We start from the raw sequence: 13,941 nt of genomic DNA, 5'->3' as shown, positions 1-13,941 counted from the left end.
TTATTGACTGAATAAAAAAAATTGGTTGACTGGTTGATACACATATGATGTATTCCGTGCCTTGTTACGAAAATATTACATGGAAAAATGCTATATATGTATGACCATTTTGAACCTCATTAACTGGAAAGTTTTTTAACCCCTAGTTGTTTGCCGATCGCATGAAAGCTGCATCCCACTGAGCACATGCCAACCTTTTATGTCCATGATACACGATGGTGTCACGAACATGACATATAGTCAGAGAGCCCAATTAAGGAACAAACAATGCGGCTTGGATAATAATGCTAAAGAGCAAGTGCACAGGGTTTTAGTCTGCTGCCCGATAATTCGGAGTTGGGATCTACCAGATAAAAGTGTCTGCGGACAAGGTCCTTCCACTCCTTATATTGTGGGTGGCAGTGTTGCACAGCAAAACGAGTTCCCCTGGATTTCCCTGCTGCTCTACAAATCTAACTTACCCTCGCTTCGGGACTCCCCTATTTGTGCGGGCTCCTTGATCACGAACCGCTATGTCCTGACGGCAGCCCATTGTTTGGACGTGATTAACTTCACTGTCACAGAAGTGCGCCTCGGCGAGCACAATCTTTCGACAAGTCCTGACTGCATCGTGCTGCCAAGCAATAAAGAACAATGCGCTCCAGCGCACCTGGACATCAAAGTGAGTCTGAGCATCAAGCACGAGCAGTACTACACGATTCATGGAAGGTACTACTACAACGACATTGCTCTGTTGCGACTCGAAAGTTCGGTAGCGTAAGTAGATTTGGTAGTGTGCCGTTTGGAGCTTCCTCTTTTCCTAACCATGTTTTCTCTTTCAGATTTTCCTCTACAGTCAAACCCATATGTATTAGGCCTGACTTTGAATTAGCATACTCCTCCTTTGAAAAGCGGTCTTTGAAAATTGCTGGCTGGGGCAGTTACGGTGGGCCGCACCACAGCACAGTATTGCGGTCCGGCACCATCATTGGAATGAATACTAAAAATTGCTCAAGTCGGTTTCCCAGCCTAGGAACCCCCGATGAGGACATCCATATATGTGCCATGGGACAGGATGGCACCGACACCGGACGCGGCGATTCCGGTGGCCCGCTGATGTTCTCAGAGGGAAGGGACGTTGATCAATTTTATTACCTAGCCGGAATAACCTCCTACGGAGGGGGTCCTCCGTATGGAAGTGGACCAGCGATTTACACAAAGACTTCTTCATTTTTTCGTTGGATAACGGATAAAATGTACGAGACCGAAAATCATTATTTTGATTTTTAGCTAAGTTCAAACCTGTAACAATACTAATTTAAATACGAGATATTAAAGACGTCTGTATGCAATTATGTGTTTGTTTTTCACTCCACTTTTCGCAAAAAAATCCAGATCATAACAACTCTAATTATAAGTACTTTAATTTCATATATTATTTTGCATTTGTGGTAATTGTGAATTGTCAGCGCCGGAAACTTTTTTTTTGTCATTTTGTGTGTGTCTTCTAAAACAAACTTAATTTAGAGTATAAAATGTATTGGGTATACAACGCGTCGCTATACCGCTTGCATACTGTTCAACGAGTCTGTTACTCCCTATTACCCTATAAAAAGGAGTATGAAAACACCACGTAGAGAGCGATCTATAATTAGTTTGTTAAAATAAACCAGTTAGTACCTCAAATTTGTAAAGATTTTAAGAATGCAATGAATAAAATGAATACATTTTTGTTGCTTAGGCAACATTTAATCATTTATTTAATCAATTAGCTATTAAGAGAAACTTATAAATAATAACTAATTTAGGAAGCGGAGTGCTAGCTACAGTGTCCGTCAACTCGGTTTTGACTCATAAACTATAGTCATTTGCTTTAGATGACTTAACACATTTTTGTAATTATTCGAAAAGAAAAATAAAAAAGTTATTTTACAAACAGAACAGAAGAAAGGAAAATTTTGCTTCGTAATGTTGGGGGTAAAATGTAAAATTGATGATAACTCGATAACACCTCGGTCCCACTACGTACATATATTCGATGGCGACTTTGTGTACGCATTATTTCGCCAGTCGCGCCTTGGTCACACTACAGATCTACAGAAATTTGGTTTTGGAAAATTCCCTAAATTGCTGCCGAGGCTGGAACCGAGTCGATCCCAGCACAACCCCATCCAATAGCATAATCCCCGCAAGCATAAGGACTCTAGGAATATGGCCGATGATTGGGGTAAGTTTCAATTGGCGTGGGCGGGAGCGTGGGTGGTGCGTCATTTGCGGCGGACAATAAACGTGGTCGCTGTCGCTGTTGTTGTTGGAGTGCCATGCAACCAGCCTTGATGAGTATTTTTAGCCCCTGTGCCAACTAACCGTTTGAAACCCTTGTTACTCTCTATGTTCCTGGGACTCATCTGGGACCTGTCATCTGGCAGAATCCGCAGCAGACAGTGAGGTGGTCATCCGGCCGACTGCTGCCGCCAGCGTAAACAAGTGGGAAGGCGAGGACGAGGACGAGGACATCAAGGTACGACTAACCAAATCCAAGTAAGACCGAAAGTAGTGCCGTTTTCAAAACAAACTACTCAAGTGCCCGCCTAACAACAAATGCCAGGGCCCAAAACTTGTTTTCGTGCACTCGGTTTCACTTTCGTTTCGCTGTACACGTGTGCACTTTTGTAGCAGAGTGATCAAATCTTTTCTTGGTTAACTGCCCACAGGACAGCTGGGAGGACGAGGAGGAGAAAAAGGACGAGGAGAAGCCCACGAAAACAGAAGCCCCAGCCAAACCGAAGCCAAATAAGGCGCTAAAAGCCAAACTGGAGCAGCAGGCGGTGAGATAAAGCTCAAAGGATGTTTTCAATCCTCGTCTACATATATTATTATCACTTGTTTTTCACAGCGCTTAGAGGAGGAAGCGGAGGTACAACGTGTGGCCAACCTATCGCCTGCAGAAAAGTTGGCTGAGAAGCTGCGATTGCAAAAAATCCAGGAGGCCTCTGATCTTAAGCATGCCCAGGAGGCGTTTGGCGTGACGAGTACGTGCGGAGGCCTAGACGCCTTCAACCCGGAGAGCAAGGAGGAGTTCAAGGAGTTCGGCGCAACGCTCAGCTGGAAGGTGGCCCAGTTCCGCGAGTCGGAGCACTTCCCCCAGTTCGTTGAGGATCTGGTGCGCAGTCTATGCGTGAATCGTGAGTGATTAGCTGGCTAACACCTAAAGGCGCCTTATCTGATTTGATTTTGCACCTTATCTAGTGAGCGCCGCTGACATCAAAAAGGTCAAGATGAACGTGGAAATCTTGCACTCGGAAAAGCTGAAGCTGGAAAAGGCCAATGCCAAGAAGCCCGCTGGAAAAGGCAAGGGCAAGGTCACTCTCCGCACCGAAAACGACGTGAGTGTTTTAATAGCCGTTCGCGATCATGAATGAACTTATAAAATTCACTCTTTCACAGGATATTGACGGTTACCAAAAGTACGGCAATGACTTCACCGAGGACTATGACGACTTCATGTGAAAAGCATCTATAATGTAGCCCGCATATATCTAATTATTGAATACATAGTTGCTTGTTAAAGAGTTCTTCTTGTTAGAGATGCTGCGCAGGAATAAGAGTCCTTTGTTAAATATAAAACGGCAGAACCTATATAAATATGTATATATATATATATTTATATGACCATATAGAACACAAAACGAGTTAAGGAGTCAAGTCAGGCAATCAAGAAACCTCAACGAACAAGAAAAACCAACTCCAAACCGAAAGAATATTTAGGCAACTGACTTATGGCAACAGCATATGTATGTAGGTCGTATTCGGGATGGCTTCTTGTGAAATTCATTTTTGTATAAAGAATAAAACTACAGATCGATATTAAACGAAAAGAAACAATTATTTTTTATTGTGCGATACTGACTTGAAGCGAGGCACTGATAATGATTGACAGTTAAATTGTATTTAATCGTAAATGAATTGCTTGTACCTAACTTTTTAGAGGAACTTTTTGTGGGAATATATATAATATATACAAAGAGTTTTTTTTTTTAAGTTTCGCGCCTTGGTACGAAAGCGTTTTACTGTGAATGGTTCTGTTAATAAAGCCAAGAAGAAGCATGGCAAGAATGGTGTGTGACTTGGCTTAAAACATATTAATATTAAGTTTTTTAAGTTGTCTCAAATCAATAAAGTTGTCAAATTACTGACACCGTCATATAAAAAAGGGTGCTAAACCATTTTTAGTTCATTCGTGCCGTTTCAACTCCTCTAATAACACATCGCGCATTTAGCCAAGGGGTGGCTAGCATTAGTCTAGCTAAACTGTCATCGCTGTCGTCTTTAATGCACGTGCGGCAAATCAACAATAAACAAGAATGAGCGACTTCAACAAGTATTGCGAAGGTTTTATCAGCTTATATGCCCGCCAGGAAAGCCTGATAAATGTTTACATCTTGCAGAAGCTGCGAAAGAGGAGCTGCCCGACTCGGAAGACGAGGAAGACATCGGCGACGAGGACACTTGCAGTGCACAGGATCTTGCCGCCGAATTCCAGCTGAAGTACCAGCCGCAGGACGAAGTCAGCGTGTCCTTGCAGCGTGAATATGTGCTTAGCTTGGCAGCGGACCAGCAGTTCTCGCGGATTGCCGCCGGCCTGTCCAATTCAGCAGTGCACATTTACAATTTGGATTCGGGCGCTCGGAAACTGGAGAACTTTAGCTACCTGCCGCCCACAGAATCTCCGCATCGCGTAAGCATCTGCGGCGTCCGCTTCCTGGACGAGGGACCACACAACATCCTGGTGGGTACCACCGATGGCTACGTGCGCCTCTACGATCTGCGCCTTAGGGGTGAACAGGCGAGGTTCAAATACACGCAGCACCCTGAGGTGCCTCCGGTGCCCAAGTCGATTTCGTGCTTCGACAGGAACGCCAACGGCCGGATCATTTGCTGCGGCACCGAACAGTTTCACAGCAACGCGTTCCTGGTGTTCTTCGATGTTCGGGAGCGGAAACAGATGGGCGTCTACTTTGACAGCCACGAGGACGATATCACCTCGGTGCAGTTCCATGGCCAGAATCCGGACCTGCTGGCCACAGGCAGTGTGGACGGGCTAGTAAATGTGTTCGATGTGAAGGAGCCGGACGAGGACGAAGCACTGCTTAACACCTTCAACACCGAGAGCAGTGTGGCCCGGTTGGCCTGGCACAAGAACGCCTACGACAAGGACATCGTATCCTGCGTCACGACCACCGGCGATTTCAAGAGCTACGAGTGCGAGGAGGGCGACGAGGTGTCATCCTTCGTGCGGCCGGACGTCACGGCGGCTATAAGGAGAAGGAAAGCTGCAAACTTCAACTTGATCAATGCCCACAACCAGGAAGACGGCGGAGTCTTTCTGCTGGCGGGCACGAACTTCAACAAGGGGTTAGTTCTTAACTGGTTTTTGCCTAACACGTAACCAACTGAATAATGTTCTTTCAGCGAGATCCTGCGCTCCGTTAGCGTTACCTCCAAGAACAGCCTCCAGCCATTGGCCAACTTCCAGGGAAACAAGCAGATCGTCAGAGACAGTCTTTTTGATGCGAAGCGCGGTTTACTTTTTACGGGCGGTGAGTCCGGCATTGTTACGGTTTGGGCACAGGACGCAAGTGGGACAGCGGTCGGCAGTGAAAAACTGAAGGTCAGGAAGGAGAAGAAGTCTCGCAAGCAGGCGCCATATTAAATGTGTATTTATGTTCTTAATAAAGGTTTCCTAAATAATTCAAATTTCAAATTTTATGAGTGCCAATGCTGCCAGATCTTTGTAAAGCGGTCATGTTTGCTGGCTGACAGGGACTCGCCGATTTGATCCAAGGTCTAGGAAAGCGGCTTACGTTATTTGAGAAAATGTAGCATACTTTTGATACTTCGATTTGGACTACGTTATTTACATATTTCCTACATGACACTGGCATATGCATATGTAGATAATTGGCCAAGCTGTATCTCACATGCATATAAAATTAGTCACAAGGGACTTAAAAAATAACTGCCACCCCACAAATATTACCAATTATCATAGCTGCTAGCACGAGTGAACATAATCTGGATACATAATCTACGTAGAAATGTTAAGAGCAATTTGGTTTCCTTTAACTTCCTCATATGTTAGGGTATGTTCTTATGTAACTAACTTTAGAGATGACTATTATTTTGAATTGTGAAAGCCCCTAAGCGGTTAGCATGGGAAATCGCTCAAGGAGCACAAGGCATTCAACGAGGATTCAATTCACCCCCAACCTGCGCACTCAGTGCTCACTTTCTGCTCGCAGCCAGGTCTGCTGAGTAAAAAATTAGCACATCCTCAGCGCAGATAAACGCATCCTTAGAACACCCCTGCACCTCCCACCTCTTACATCCATCCCGCATCCGCATCGGCATCGGCATCCCTTCGCACAGAGAGCGGCCCAATTAGTGCTGCAGTAGGCATTTCGAATCCGTGCCCACAAATCGGCTAATCCGCTGCCACTGCCAGATTTCCGAGTCGTAGAGTCTAAATGTTGACAAATACAACACCTACGATACAAATAAAATTGCTACAGAAGTACCACCTAAAAACGGGCACAACCGGAACGACTTAATTTTCTCAAATTTACAGAAACCGACGATGACTTGGGAATGGGAATGGGAATGGAAACACAGGAAGATATCTCGACGCCGCCACTGAAGCTGTGGGTTCGCTCCTGCCGAGCGAATCCAACGCGAGTAGGGTCCCCAGTAGGATTCGGGCTCGGGCTCGGGCTCGGGTTCGGGGCCGGAGTAGCCAGAGTCCTGCAGCTCACTCGAAACCGCCACTCACCGTGGCTAATTGCCCATCAATAAAGGCCCTGGCTGCGAGCAGTTCCTCTGAAAGTCGATTCCTCCTCCGTTCTCCAGCCGGAGATTTCCTCGAGCAACCAAAATATTATGGTGTGCCCCGCTGTTCTCGCACAGTCAGTGCGAATTTGCTGCGGTGAGTCGATGCTGTTCTGCAGGACCTTCTTCCCTCTTCCCTCTTCGCTCTTTCCTTTTTCCTCTTTCCTCTTCCTCTGCATGTCCCTGCCTCTGTCTCTTTGCTCCTTTGGCGGCACTGTGTCCTGTCGTCGTTGTTTTCCCGTGATTTGACATGTCTGTTAGCAGGACGCCTGACCCTGAGCTCGAGTCCTGGACTCAGTGGCCAGTGGCCAGTGTTCCACTTTGATGTGATTCGTCAGTGCGGTGGACTACTGCTACTGCTCTCTCGCAGCACTGCGTCCTGGGTCCTGTTCCGCTGCCCCCTCCTGCGACCTCTGACCCTGCACTCTGCGGCTTTCCAGCGGCGTTTGTTGGCGAATCTGACCCCGAGCTCCTGCTGCTCCATCGCTCTTCGTTCCTTTGCTCCTTTGCGGCCTTCGCCCGAATCGGAATTGGTCAAAGCTCCGAGTGAATTGCCCAGGAGACCGCAATGCGCTGTATTTATAGTAAACGTGTCCGATTGATTTGGCCACCCGTGGCGGCTCAGTCACAGATGCCTCAATTTGCATCTATCAAATGGTTTACATGGCTCTAAGGAAGCCATCTTCCTCGATGGGTCGCCAATGTGGTGCCGTGGAGCTGTGGTGCCTTGGCATTGCAATGCTCTTGCCTGTGAATTATTAAGTCTAACTACTGCGATATAAGGCATGGCCGTAGCTGTTCGGCACCTGGCAAATTGGCATATGGTATGAATATCAAGGAGCCCAAATTGCAAATATGATCAAAGTTATTACACCACTAATGTACCATTGTTGACTTTCATGGCTCCTTGTTATCTCTTTGCAAATATTCAAACTGTGGTGCATTTTTGCAAAGGAAGGAGGGTAATGAAATAAAATTAATTGGAATAATCTACGAAAAGTAAAAAATGGAGAGGCCCTAATCTATGCCATGATGCCATTCTGCTTTGAGATTCCGCCACTGCCCTCATTGATGGTTTCCCGGGCTACTTGGCCCGCAAATCCAGGACGGCCAAAAAGACGATCCTAAAAAAGAAACCGCTAATCATTGGGCAGCACAAAGAGCGGACAATCGCTCGCCTAATTATTTGGCCCGATTGTGAGGAGCGGACTGTCGGCTCGTGGACGCTTTTTGTGGCCTCTTTTTGTTTCGACAAAAAGCGAGCCAATTTTTTCTTTCTGGGCCACTTTGTTGCTCTTTTTATGAGTTTTTTCCATTGTCACTTTTTCGGGGCCTGCCTCGCGGCCCTCGATTCCCGCGATGCCTGCCCTACAAACCTCCTAATTACGGCAGTTAGTCGTTGTCCGGAGAGGAGGACATGCGGACATGCGGACAAGCGGACACGCGGAAGGACCTGCGTGCGTTTATTGCTCGCTCGAATTTCCACTAAAAATTGGGCCGGAAAAAAACTAGGTAGGACTAGGGGAACTGGAAACTAGCGAAGCGGACGCGCCTTTTTATTGGTGCACCTTCGGCGGAACCGCAGGATAAGAGCAGTAAAAGCGACGACGAGGACACAGGATCCTCGAAATCGAGAGCGACCTCGCTGCATTAGAAAACTAGATCAGTTTTTTGTTCTGGCCGCTCGATTTTTGTGCCCGATGCTCTCTTTACGGTTTATGGCCCCGTTTCCATTTCGTCATTTTTCCATTTTTCTATTTTTCCATTTCCCAGCTCCTTTGTGCCGGGCAAAGAAATCGGTATGGAATTATGGTATATGCAGATTTTTATGGGTCGCCGATGTGGTTCGCGGAACGGGAGTGTCCTGCCGCGAGGACCTCAGCAGCGATCCTCGTCGCCCGTATTAAGAAAGTAGATCACGTTTTTTGTTCCCATTGTGCGCTTTTTTCGCTGCGCCAGTTCTTTTCCCCGAACCCAGCGAACTGCTCTAATTTTTTAATTCTTCTCGGGTTTGCATTGCGACGAAAAACAGGAGGAAAAACACGGACAAGGCTAGCGCTCTACTGACACTTACCTGTAATGGTGGCCATAACTCGCCCTGCTCTCGTTTTTAAGATCCGCTTGTGTTTCTGTTTGTTCGCGATGGCATTCACATTTTTATGAGCCCGTTCCTCGGGCCCAACTACATACGTCTAAATATGCCAGTTTGTTTTGTCTCTGGCAATTATTGGAAATTTCATTGGGTCGACTGGGTCGATTGGGCGATGCCTTCCCTGGGGAAAGGGAATAGGGTGTGCCATAAAACTCGCAGCTCATGGAGACCAGTGAAATGGATTTGTGTAACCCCCAGTTTGTGAATGCCCCCAGTTTCATCCGCGGCTTCTTTATATTTGCTCACTGCTAAATGCAGCTAATGCGATTCGCTAAGTCGATTGTCTGAAAAGTGTTCTCCAAGCTGAAGCACTTTTTTATGATGCTTGCGATGTTTGCTGGAAAATTAAATTACTTATGTTGCCATACATCCCCAGACATTTTATGGCCGTTTGAGTGCGGGGTGCACAGCTCTGCCTCAAGTGGAGGATGGAAACCACCACATTTATTCGGGGGATGATGTGCTCTAATACCTAATACCTAATTCCTCCTCATCAAATGGCTGGGGATGGTCTCTTCTTATGGAGAGTGTGGCGAGATCTTAGAAAGCGAGGCGGAGTTACAAAGCCGAGTTATAGCTTTCTGAAATAAGTAACGAAATATATTTGGATATACAATATATTATATATATGTATATATTGACAATAAATACCAAAGACCACTTGTATTTAAGCGAGTGCAGCCGAAATATATGCGTACCTATTTTCATATGTATATTGCTTTATTATTCTCAAAGTGAAACAAATGGTGCACTAATTTAGCAAGTCGGAAGATTATTTCAGCAATAATTCAAAAGAAAATAAAATATACCTATGCTGCTGGGAATGGGCCATGGGGTTTCATAGATAGAAAATAGATGGCCAAGCAAATTATAAGCACATGTGCACAACTAATAGGTTCGCCGATAAAATTCACCTGCTTAGATCTGTGAATTTAAAAAACTGGGCAATCCTGCGTTGGCACTCTTCCCAAAAATGCGTCTGCGAGGACTCCGCGCTGAATCACTTACTCAACCCATTCCGTCCGCGCAATCATCATAAATGTTGGTATTTTTGCTGTAATTGTTTTATGGCAGAAATTACTCAATCATCAAGCATAATTCCCTCGTTTTCGCCGTTTTATTGCCAATTTTTGCACTGCCTCGCCTTTTTCCCGCCCTTCCCTCAACGTTTTGCGAATCTTCGCCATTCGCCATTTCCTCGCCATTTCTACTGCGCGGACAATCCGGCCAGTGTGTTGGCCATTTACTTGCCATGATGACGGGCATAATCAGCGAGATCGGCGCTTTGTGAGTGCAGAATGTGCAATAAAGCGGCAACAATTCGCCCTCCCGTATTCCGAGTATTGCCAACCCGGGCAACTGCGAAAGTGTTTGCGCATCGGGATCGGGATCGGTATCGGAATCGGGATAGGAGATTGAGCTATGGCAGGTATTCGCGCCGACGGACACTTTCGCCTAACCAAGCGAGCCCAACCCAACCCATCCGAATCCAACCCACCCGATCGCCATAAAGGGTATTTACTGTCGCTGCCGCAGAGCCTCGCTTGACGACTTAACCCAAGCGGTCGTTCCGCGTCCATTCTCCGGACGGAGTCAAAGACAAAGGCCGGCGGAGGTGGACAATAGGCAAGGTTGTTGCTTGTGGGTAGGGTTTGAGCTCTGAGCTCTGAGCCCCGAATCTCGCGAACCTCGAATCTCGAACTTAGAATAGTGAAAAGGGAACCTTTCCCGGGCAAGAAGGCTTGCATGTGGGCCTTTTCCAGGCCGGGCCGTAGGTAGATGCCGAGTTAATGCCAATGCAAATTGCGGCGCAATATAACCCAATAATTTTAACTAGCTCGCAGGAGCGAGGCATCCTTCCCTTCCCGGTTACCCGGTACTGCATAACAATGAACCCGAAACTGGGACAGATCGGAGATGGTGACCGAGAAACACATCGCTGTGTGTGCCGTGTTAATCCGTTTGCCATCAGCCAGATTATTAGTCAATTGCAGTTGCAGAGTTTCGCTTTCGTCCTCGTTTCACTTTCGAGTTAGCCTTTATTGCAGCATCTTGAACAATCGGCGCAGTTTGGTAACACGCTGTGCCCTAGCCCTACTTTCCCCGGCCAATTCAGCGGATTTAGACGGAATCGAGGGACCCTGACTGCACTCGTTTCGTTATATGAAACCGAAAACAAAACCGTAACCGGGTTGCAAAGTCAGGGCATTCCGACGATCTGCCATATCCATCGCCATCGCCATCGCCATCTTCTGCGGGCGTTTGTTTGTTTGTTTGCTGGGATTAGCCAAGGGCTTGACTTGGAACCCGATCGCAGTCGCAGTCGCAGTCGCAGTCGCAGTCACAGTCGCAGTCCCTTGCCCTTTTCATTAGAAAGTCATAAAAACACATAATAATGATGTCGAACGGATTAGGGACGCGACGCGCAAGTCCAGGCAGCGCAATTAACGGACTAGCGAACTGGGTTATTTTTTGCGCCGACTTAGCCCTGATCCGCGAGCTTAACCCGTTTGAGCCGGCAGTCGAGCAGGTACACAGTTCTGGCCCACACTTTTTCCGCCCATCCATCCCCGCTTGCGCAAGTGGCAAGTTCGCTGCCCCACCAGAGGGGGAGTAGGAGGAGGAGGAGGCACTCTGGGCGCTGGCCTGGTACAGTCGCCGCTGGGCATGATTATATCATCATAATAAATGTTTTGCCCAACGAAACCGAAAACTTTTCAAATTAAGTCCCGGCAACTGGGTCCCCATTTTCCATTTCCCATTTCCCGCTGGCTTCCCCTTTTGCTTTTGCTTTTCCTTTTCCACGTTCTCCGGGCACGGGCGGCCATTATCTCGCTACAGCATGCTACGGATCCCAAATGGTTATGGCTGGACACCCTCCCGCTCCAACGGGGTTGATGGAGCCCCAAAAACCCAGCCATGGCAGCAATGGCAAGTCGACAGTGTGGGGCTGTTAAACGTGCGGCATAATATTAAGACTTCATAAAAGCGCAAATAATTCGCTGGCAGGCGATCGATAACTACACATGTACATACATATCCATAGCTACTGGGATACACACTGGGCGGCACTGGCGGCAAACAGCACCCGACCCGACCCGACCCGACTGAGCGGCATTATGCCATATCATTCTTGATGAAGCCGATAAAATCCCATTATTAAGGGGGCCGCCCGTCCCGCTCGCTCCTGCGGAGCAGCCGCCTGCGGGCGGGCGAGACAAAAGATTCGCTCATCCGCTATGAATACCAAATCCAAATCTGTGCTCTCTCTCCAGGTCTACACTGCCATGGCCAGCATTGCTAGCATGGCCAGGACCTCCTCACGCTCCTCCCGAGCAGAGAGCGCTGCTCCAGCCCGCAGCTCCTGCTCCTCCGCCTTTGTCCCGCCTCGTTATCGCCGCTCAGCACCCAGCAGCCAAGCAGCACCACAGCGCATCCACTCTGAGCAGCAGAAGCAGCAGCAGCAGCACCGCACGATTAGCACCGCTCCGGTCAGGCTGTCCCGCTCGCACCTGCCTCGGCCGCTGCGATTGGCCGCTCCCTGCGACGGCGGCCATTTGCCTGCGGAGCGCAGCGGTATAAAAGGGCGCGGGGTGGCTGAGAGCAGCACACTCGAGCTGTGACCGCCGCACAGTCAACAACTGCCTTCGTTAGTCCTCCGAGAAAGCCGACTTTGAATCACAAGACGCATTGCAAACATGCACGGATACCGCACCTACAACATGGAGAGCCACCATGCCCACCACGACGCCAGTCCCGTGGACCAGAAGCCCCTGGTCGTGGACCTCTTGGCCACCCAGTACGGCAAGCCCCAGACGCCTCCTCCCTCGCCAAATGGTAAGTTCGATGAGAAAACCGAGCACACGGAACAAGTTACTTACTCCCAATCTTCTCCTCTCTCCCTCCAAACAGAATGCCTATCCAGTCCGGACAACTCCCTGAACGGCAGCCGCGGCTCGGAGATTCCCGCCGACCCGTCGGTCCGCCGCTACCGCACCGCCTTCACCCGTGACCAGCTGGGTCGCTTGGAGAAGGAGTTCTACAAGGAGAACTACGTGTCCCGTCCCCGTCGCTGCGAACTGGCCGCCCAGCTGAACCTCCCGGAGAGCACAATCAAGGTGTGGTTCCAGAACCGCCGCATGAAGGACAAGCGCCAGAGGATCGCCGTCGCCTGGCCCTACGCAGCCGTCTACTCCGACCCCGCCTTCGCCGCCTCCATCCTCCAGGCCCCCGCCAACAGCGTGGGCATGCCCTATCCCCCGTACGCCCCCGCCGCTGCCGCCGCTGCTGCCGCCGCCGCCGCCGTGGCCACCAACCCGATGATGGCCACCGGAATGCCGCCGATGGGCATGCCCCAGATGGCCCAGATGCCCACCATGCAGATGCCCGGACACTCGGGACATGCCGGCCACCCCTCGCCCTACGGACAGTACCGCTACACGCCCTACCACATCCCCGCCCGCCCGGCTCCGCCACATCCCGCTGGCCCTCATATGCACCACCCGCACATGATGGGATCCAGCGCCACGGGATCGTCGTACTCCGCCGGAGCCGCCGGCCTCTTGGGCGCCCTGCCCTCCGCCTCCTGCTACACGGGCCTGGGTGTGGGCGTGCCCAAGACCCAGACGCCGCCGCTGGACCTGCAGTCGTCCTCATCGCCGCACTCCTCCACGCTGTCGCTCTCGCCAGTGGGATCCGATCACGCCAAGGTGTTCGACCGCAGTCCAGTGGCTCACTCAGCCTCTTTAGTTCCTGCTTCCGCTCCCGCTCATGCTCCGCTGACCACCACCAGCCCGCTGCCCGCCCCCGGCCTCCTGATGCCCAGCGCCAAGCGGCCCGCCTCCGACATGTCGCCGCCGCCCACGACAACCGTGATTGCGGAGCCCAAGCCGAAGCTCTTCAAGCCCTACAAGACTGAGGCGTAA

The 13,941-nt window shown here is 49.4% G+C and overlaps 4 protein-coding genes across 4 annotated transcripts; all 4 read left to right on the top strand.

Moving 5' to 3' along the window:
* Positions 1-229: 229 nt before the first annotated feature.
* On the top strand, positions 230-1,269 carry LOC122626640 (spaetzle-processing enzyme). The gene is made up of 2 exons (XM_043806973.1): positions 230-756; positions 822-1,269. The coding sequence occupies exons 1-2, from the start codon at positions 230-232 to the stop codon at positions 1,267-1,269; spliced, it is 975 nt and encodes a 324-aa protein (XP_043662908.1).
* Positions 1,270-2,034: 765 nt separating this feature from the next.
* On the top strand, positions 2,035-3,620 carry LOC122626237 (eukaryotic translation initiation factor 3 subunit J). Its single transcript, XM_043806426.1, has 6 exons — positions 2,035-2,206; positions 2,409-2,500; positions 2,694-2,807; positions 2,876-3,164; positions 3,229-3,365; positions 3,427-3,620. Exons 1-6 carry the CDS (start codon positions 2,191-2,193, stop codon positions 3,487-3,489), a joined length of 711 nt encoding a protein of 236 aa, XP_043662361.1. The 5' UTR covers positions 2,035-2,190; the 3' UTR covers positions 3,490-3,620.
* A 556-nt stretch (positions 3,621-4,176) lies between these two features.
* LOC122625908 (WD repeat-containing protein 89) lies at positions 4,177-5,736 on the top strand. The gene is made up of 3 exons (XM_043805967.1): positions 4,177-4,371; positions 4,428-5,394; positions 5,452-5,736. Exons 1-3 carry the CDS (start codon positions 4,344-4,346, stop codon positions 5,690-5,692), a joined length of 1,236 nt encoding a protein of 411 aa, XP_043661902.1. The 5' UTR covers positions 4,177-4,343; the 3' UTR covers positions 5,693-5,736.
* Positions 5,737-12,714: 6,978 nt separating this feature from the next.
* On the top strand, positions 12,715-13,941 carry LOC122626193 (segmentation protein even-skipped). The gene is made up of 2 exons (XM_043806357.1): positions 12,715-12,853; positions 12,929-13,941. The coding sequence occupies exons 1-2, from the start codon at positions 12,715-12,717 to the stop codon at positions 13,939-13,941; spliced, it is 1,152 nt and encodes a 383-aa protein (XP_043662292.1).

The sequence above is a fragment of the Drosophila teissieri genome, chromosome 2L (assembly GCF_016746235.2).
Source record: "Drosophila teissieri strain GT53w chromosome 2L, Prin_Dtei_1.1, whole genome shotgun sequence".
NCBI lineage: Eukaryota > Metazoa > Arthropoda > Insecta > Diptera > Drosophilidae > Drosophila > Drosophila teissieri.
The sequence above is the reverse complement of the archived record's forward strand: the minus strand, read 5'-3'. Positions and strand labels throughout refer to the sequence as shown.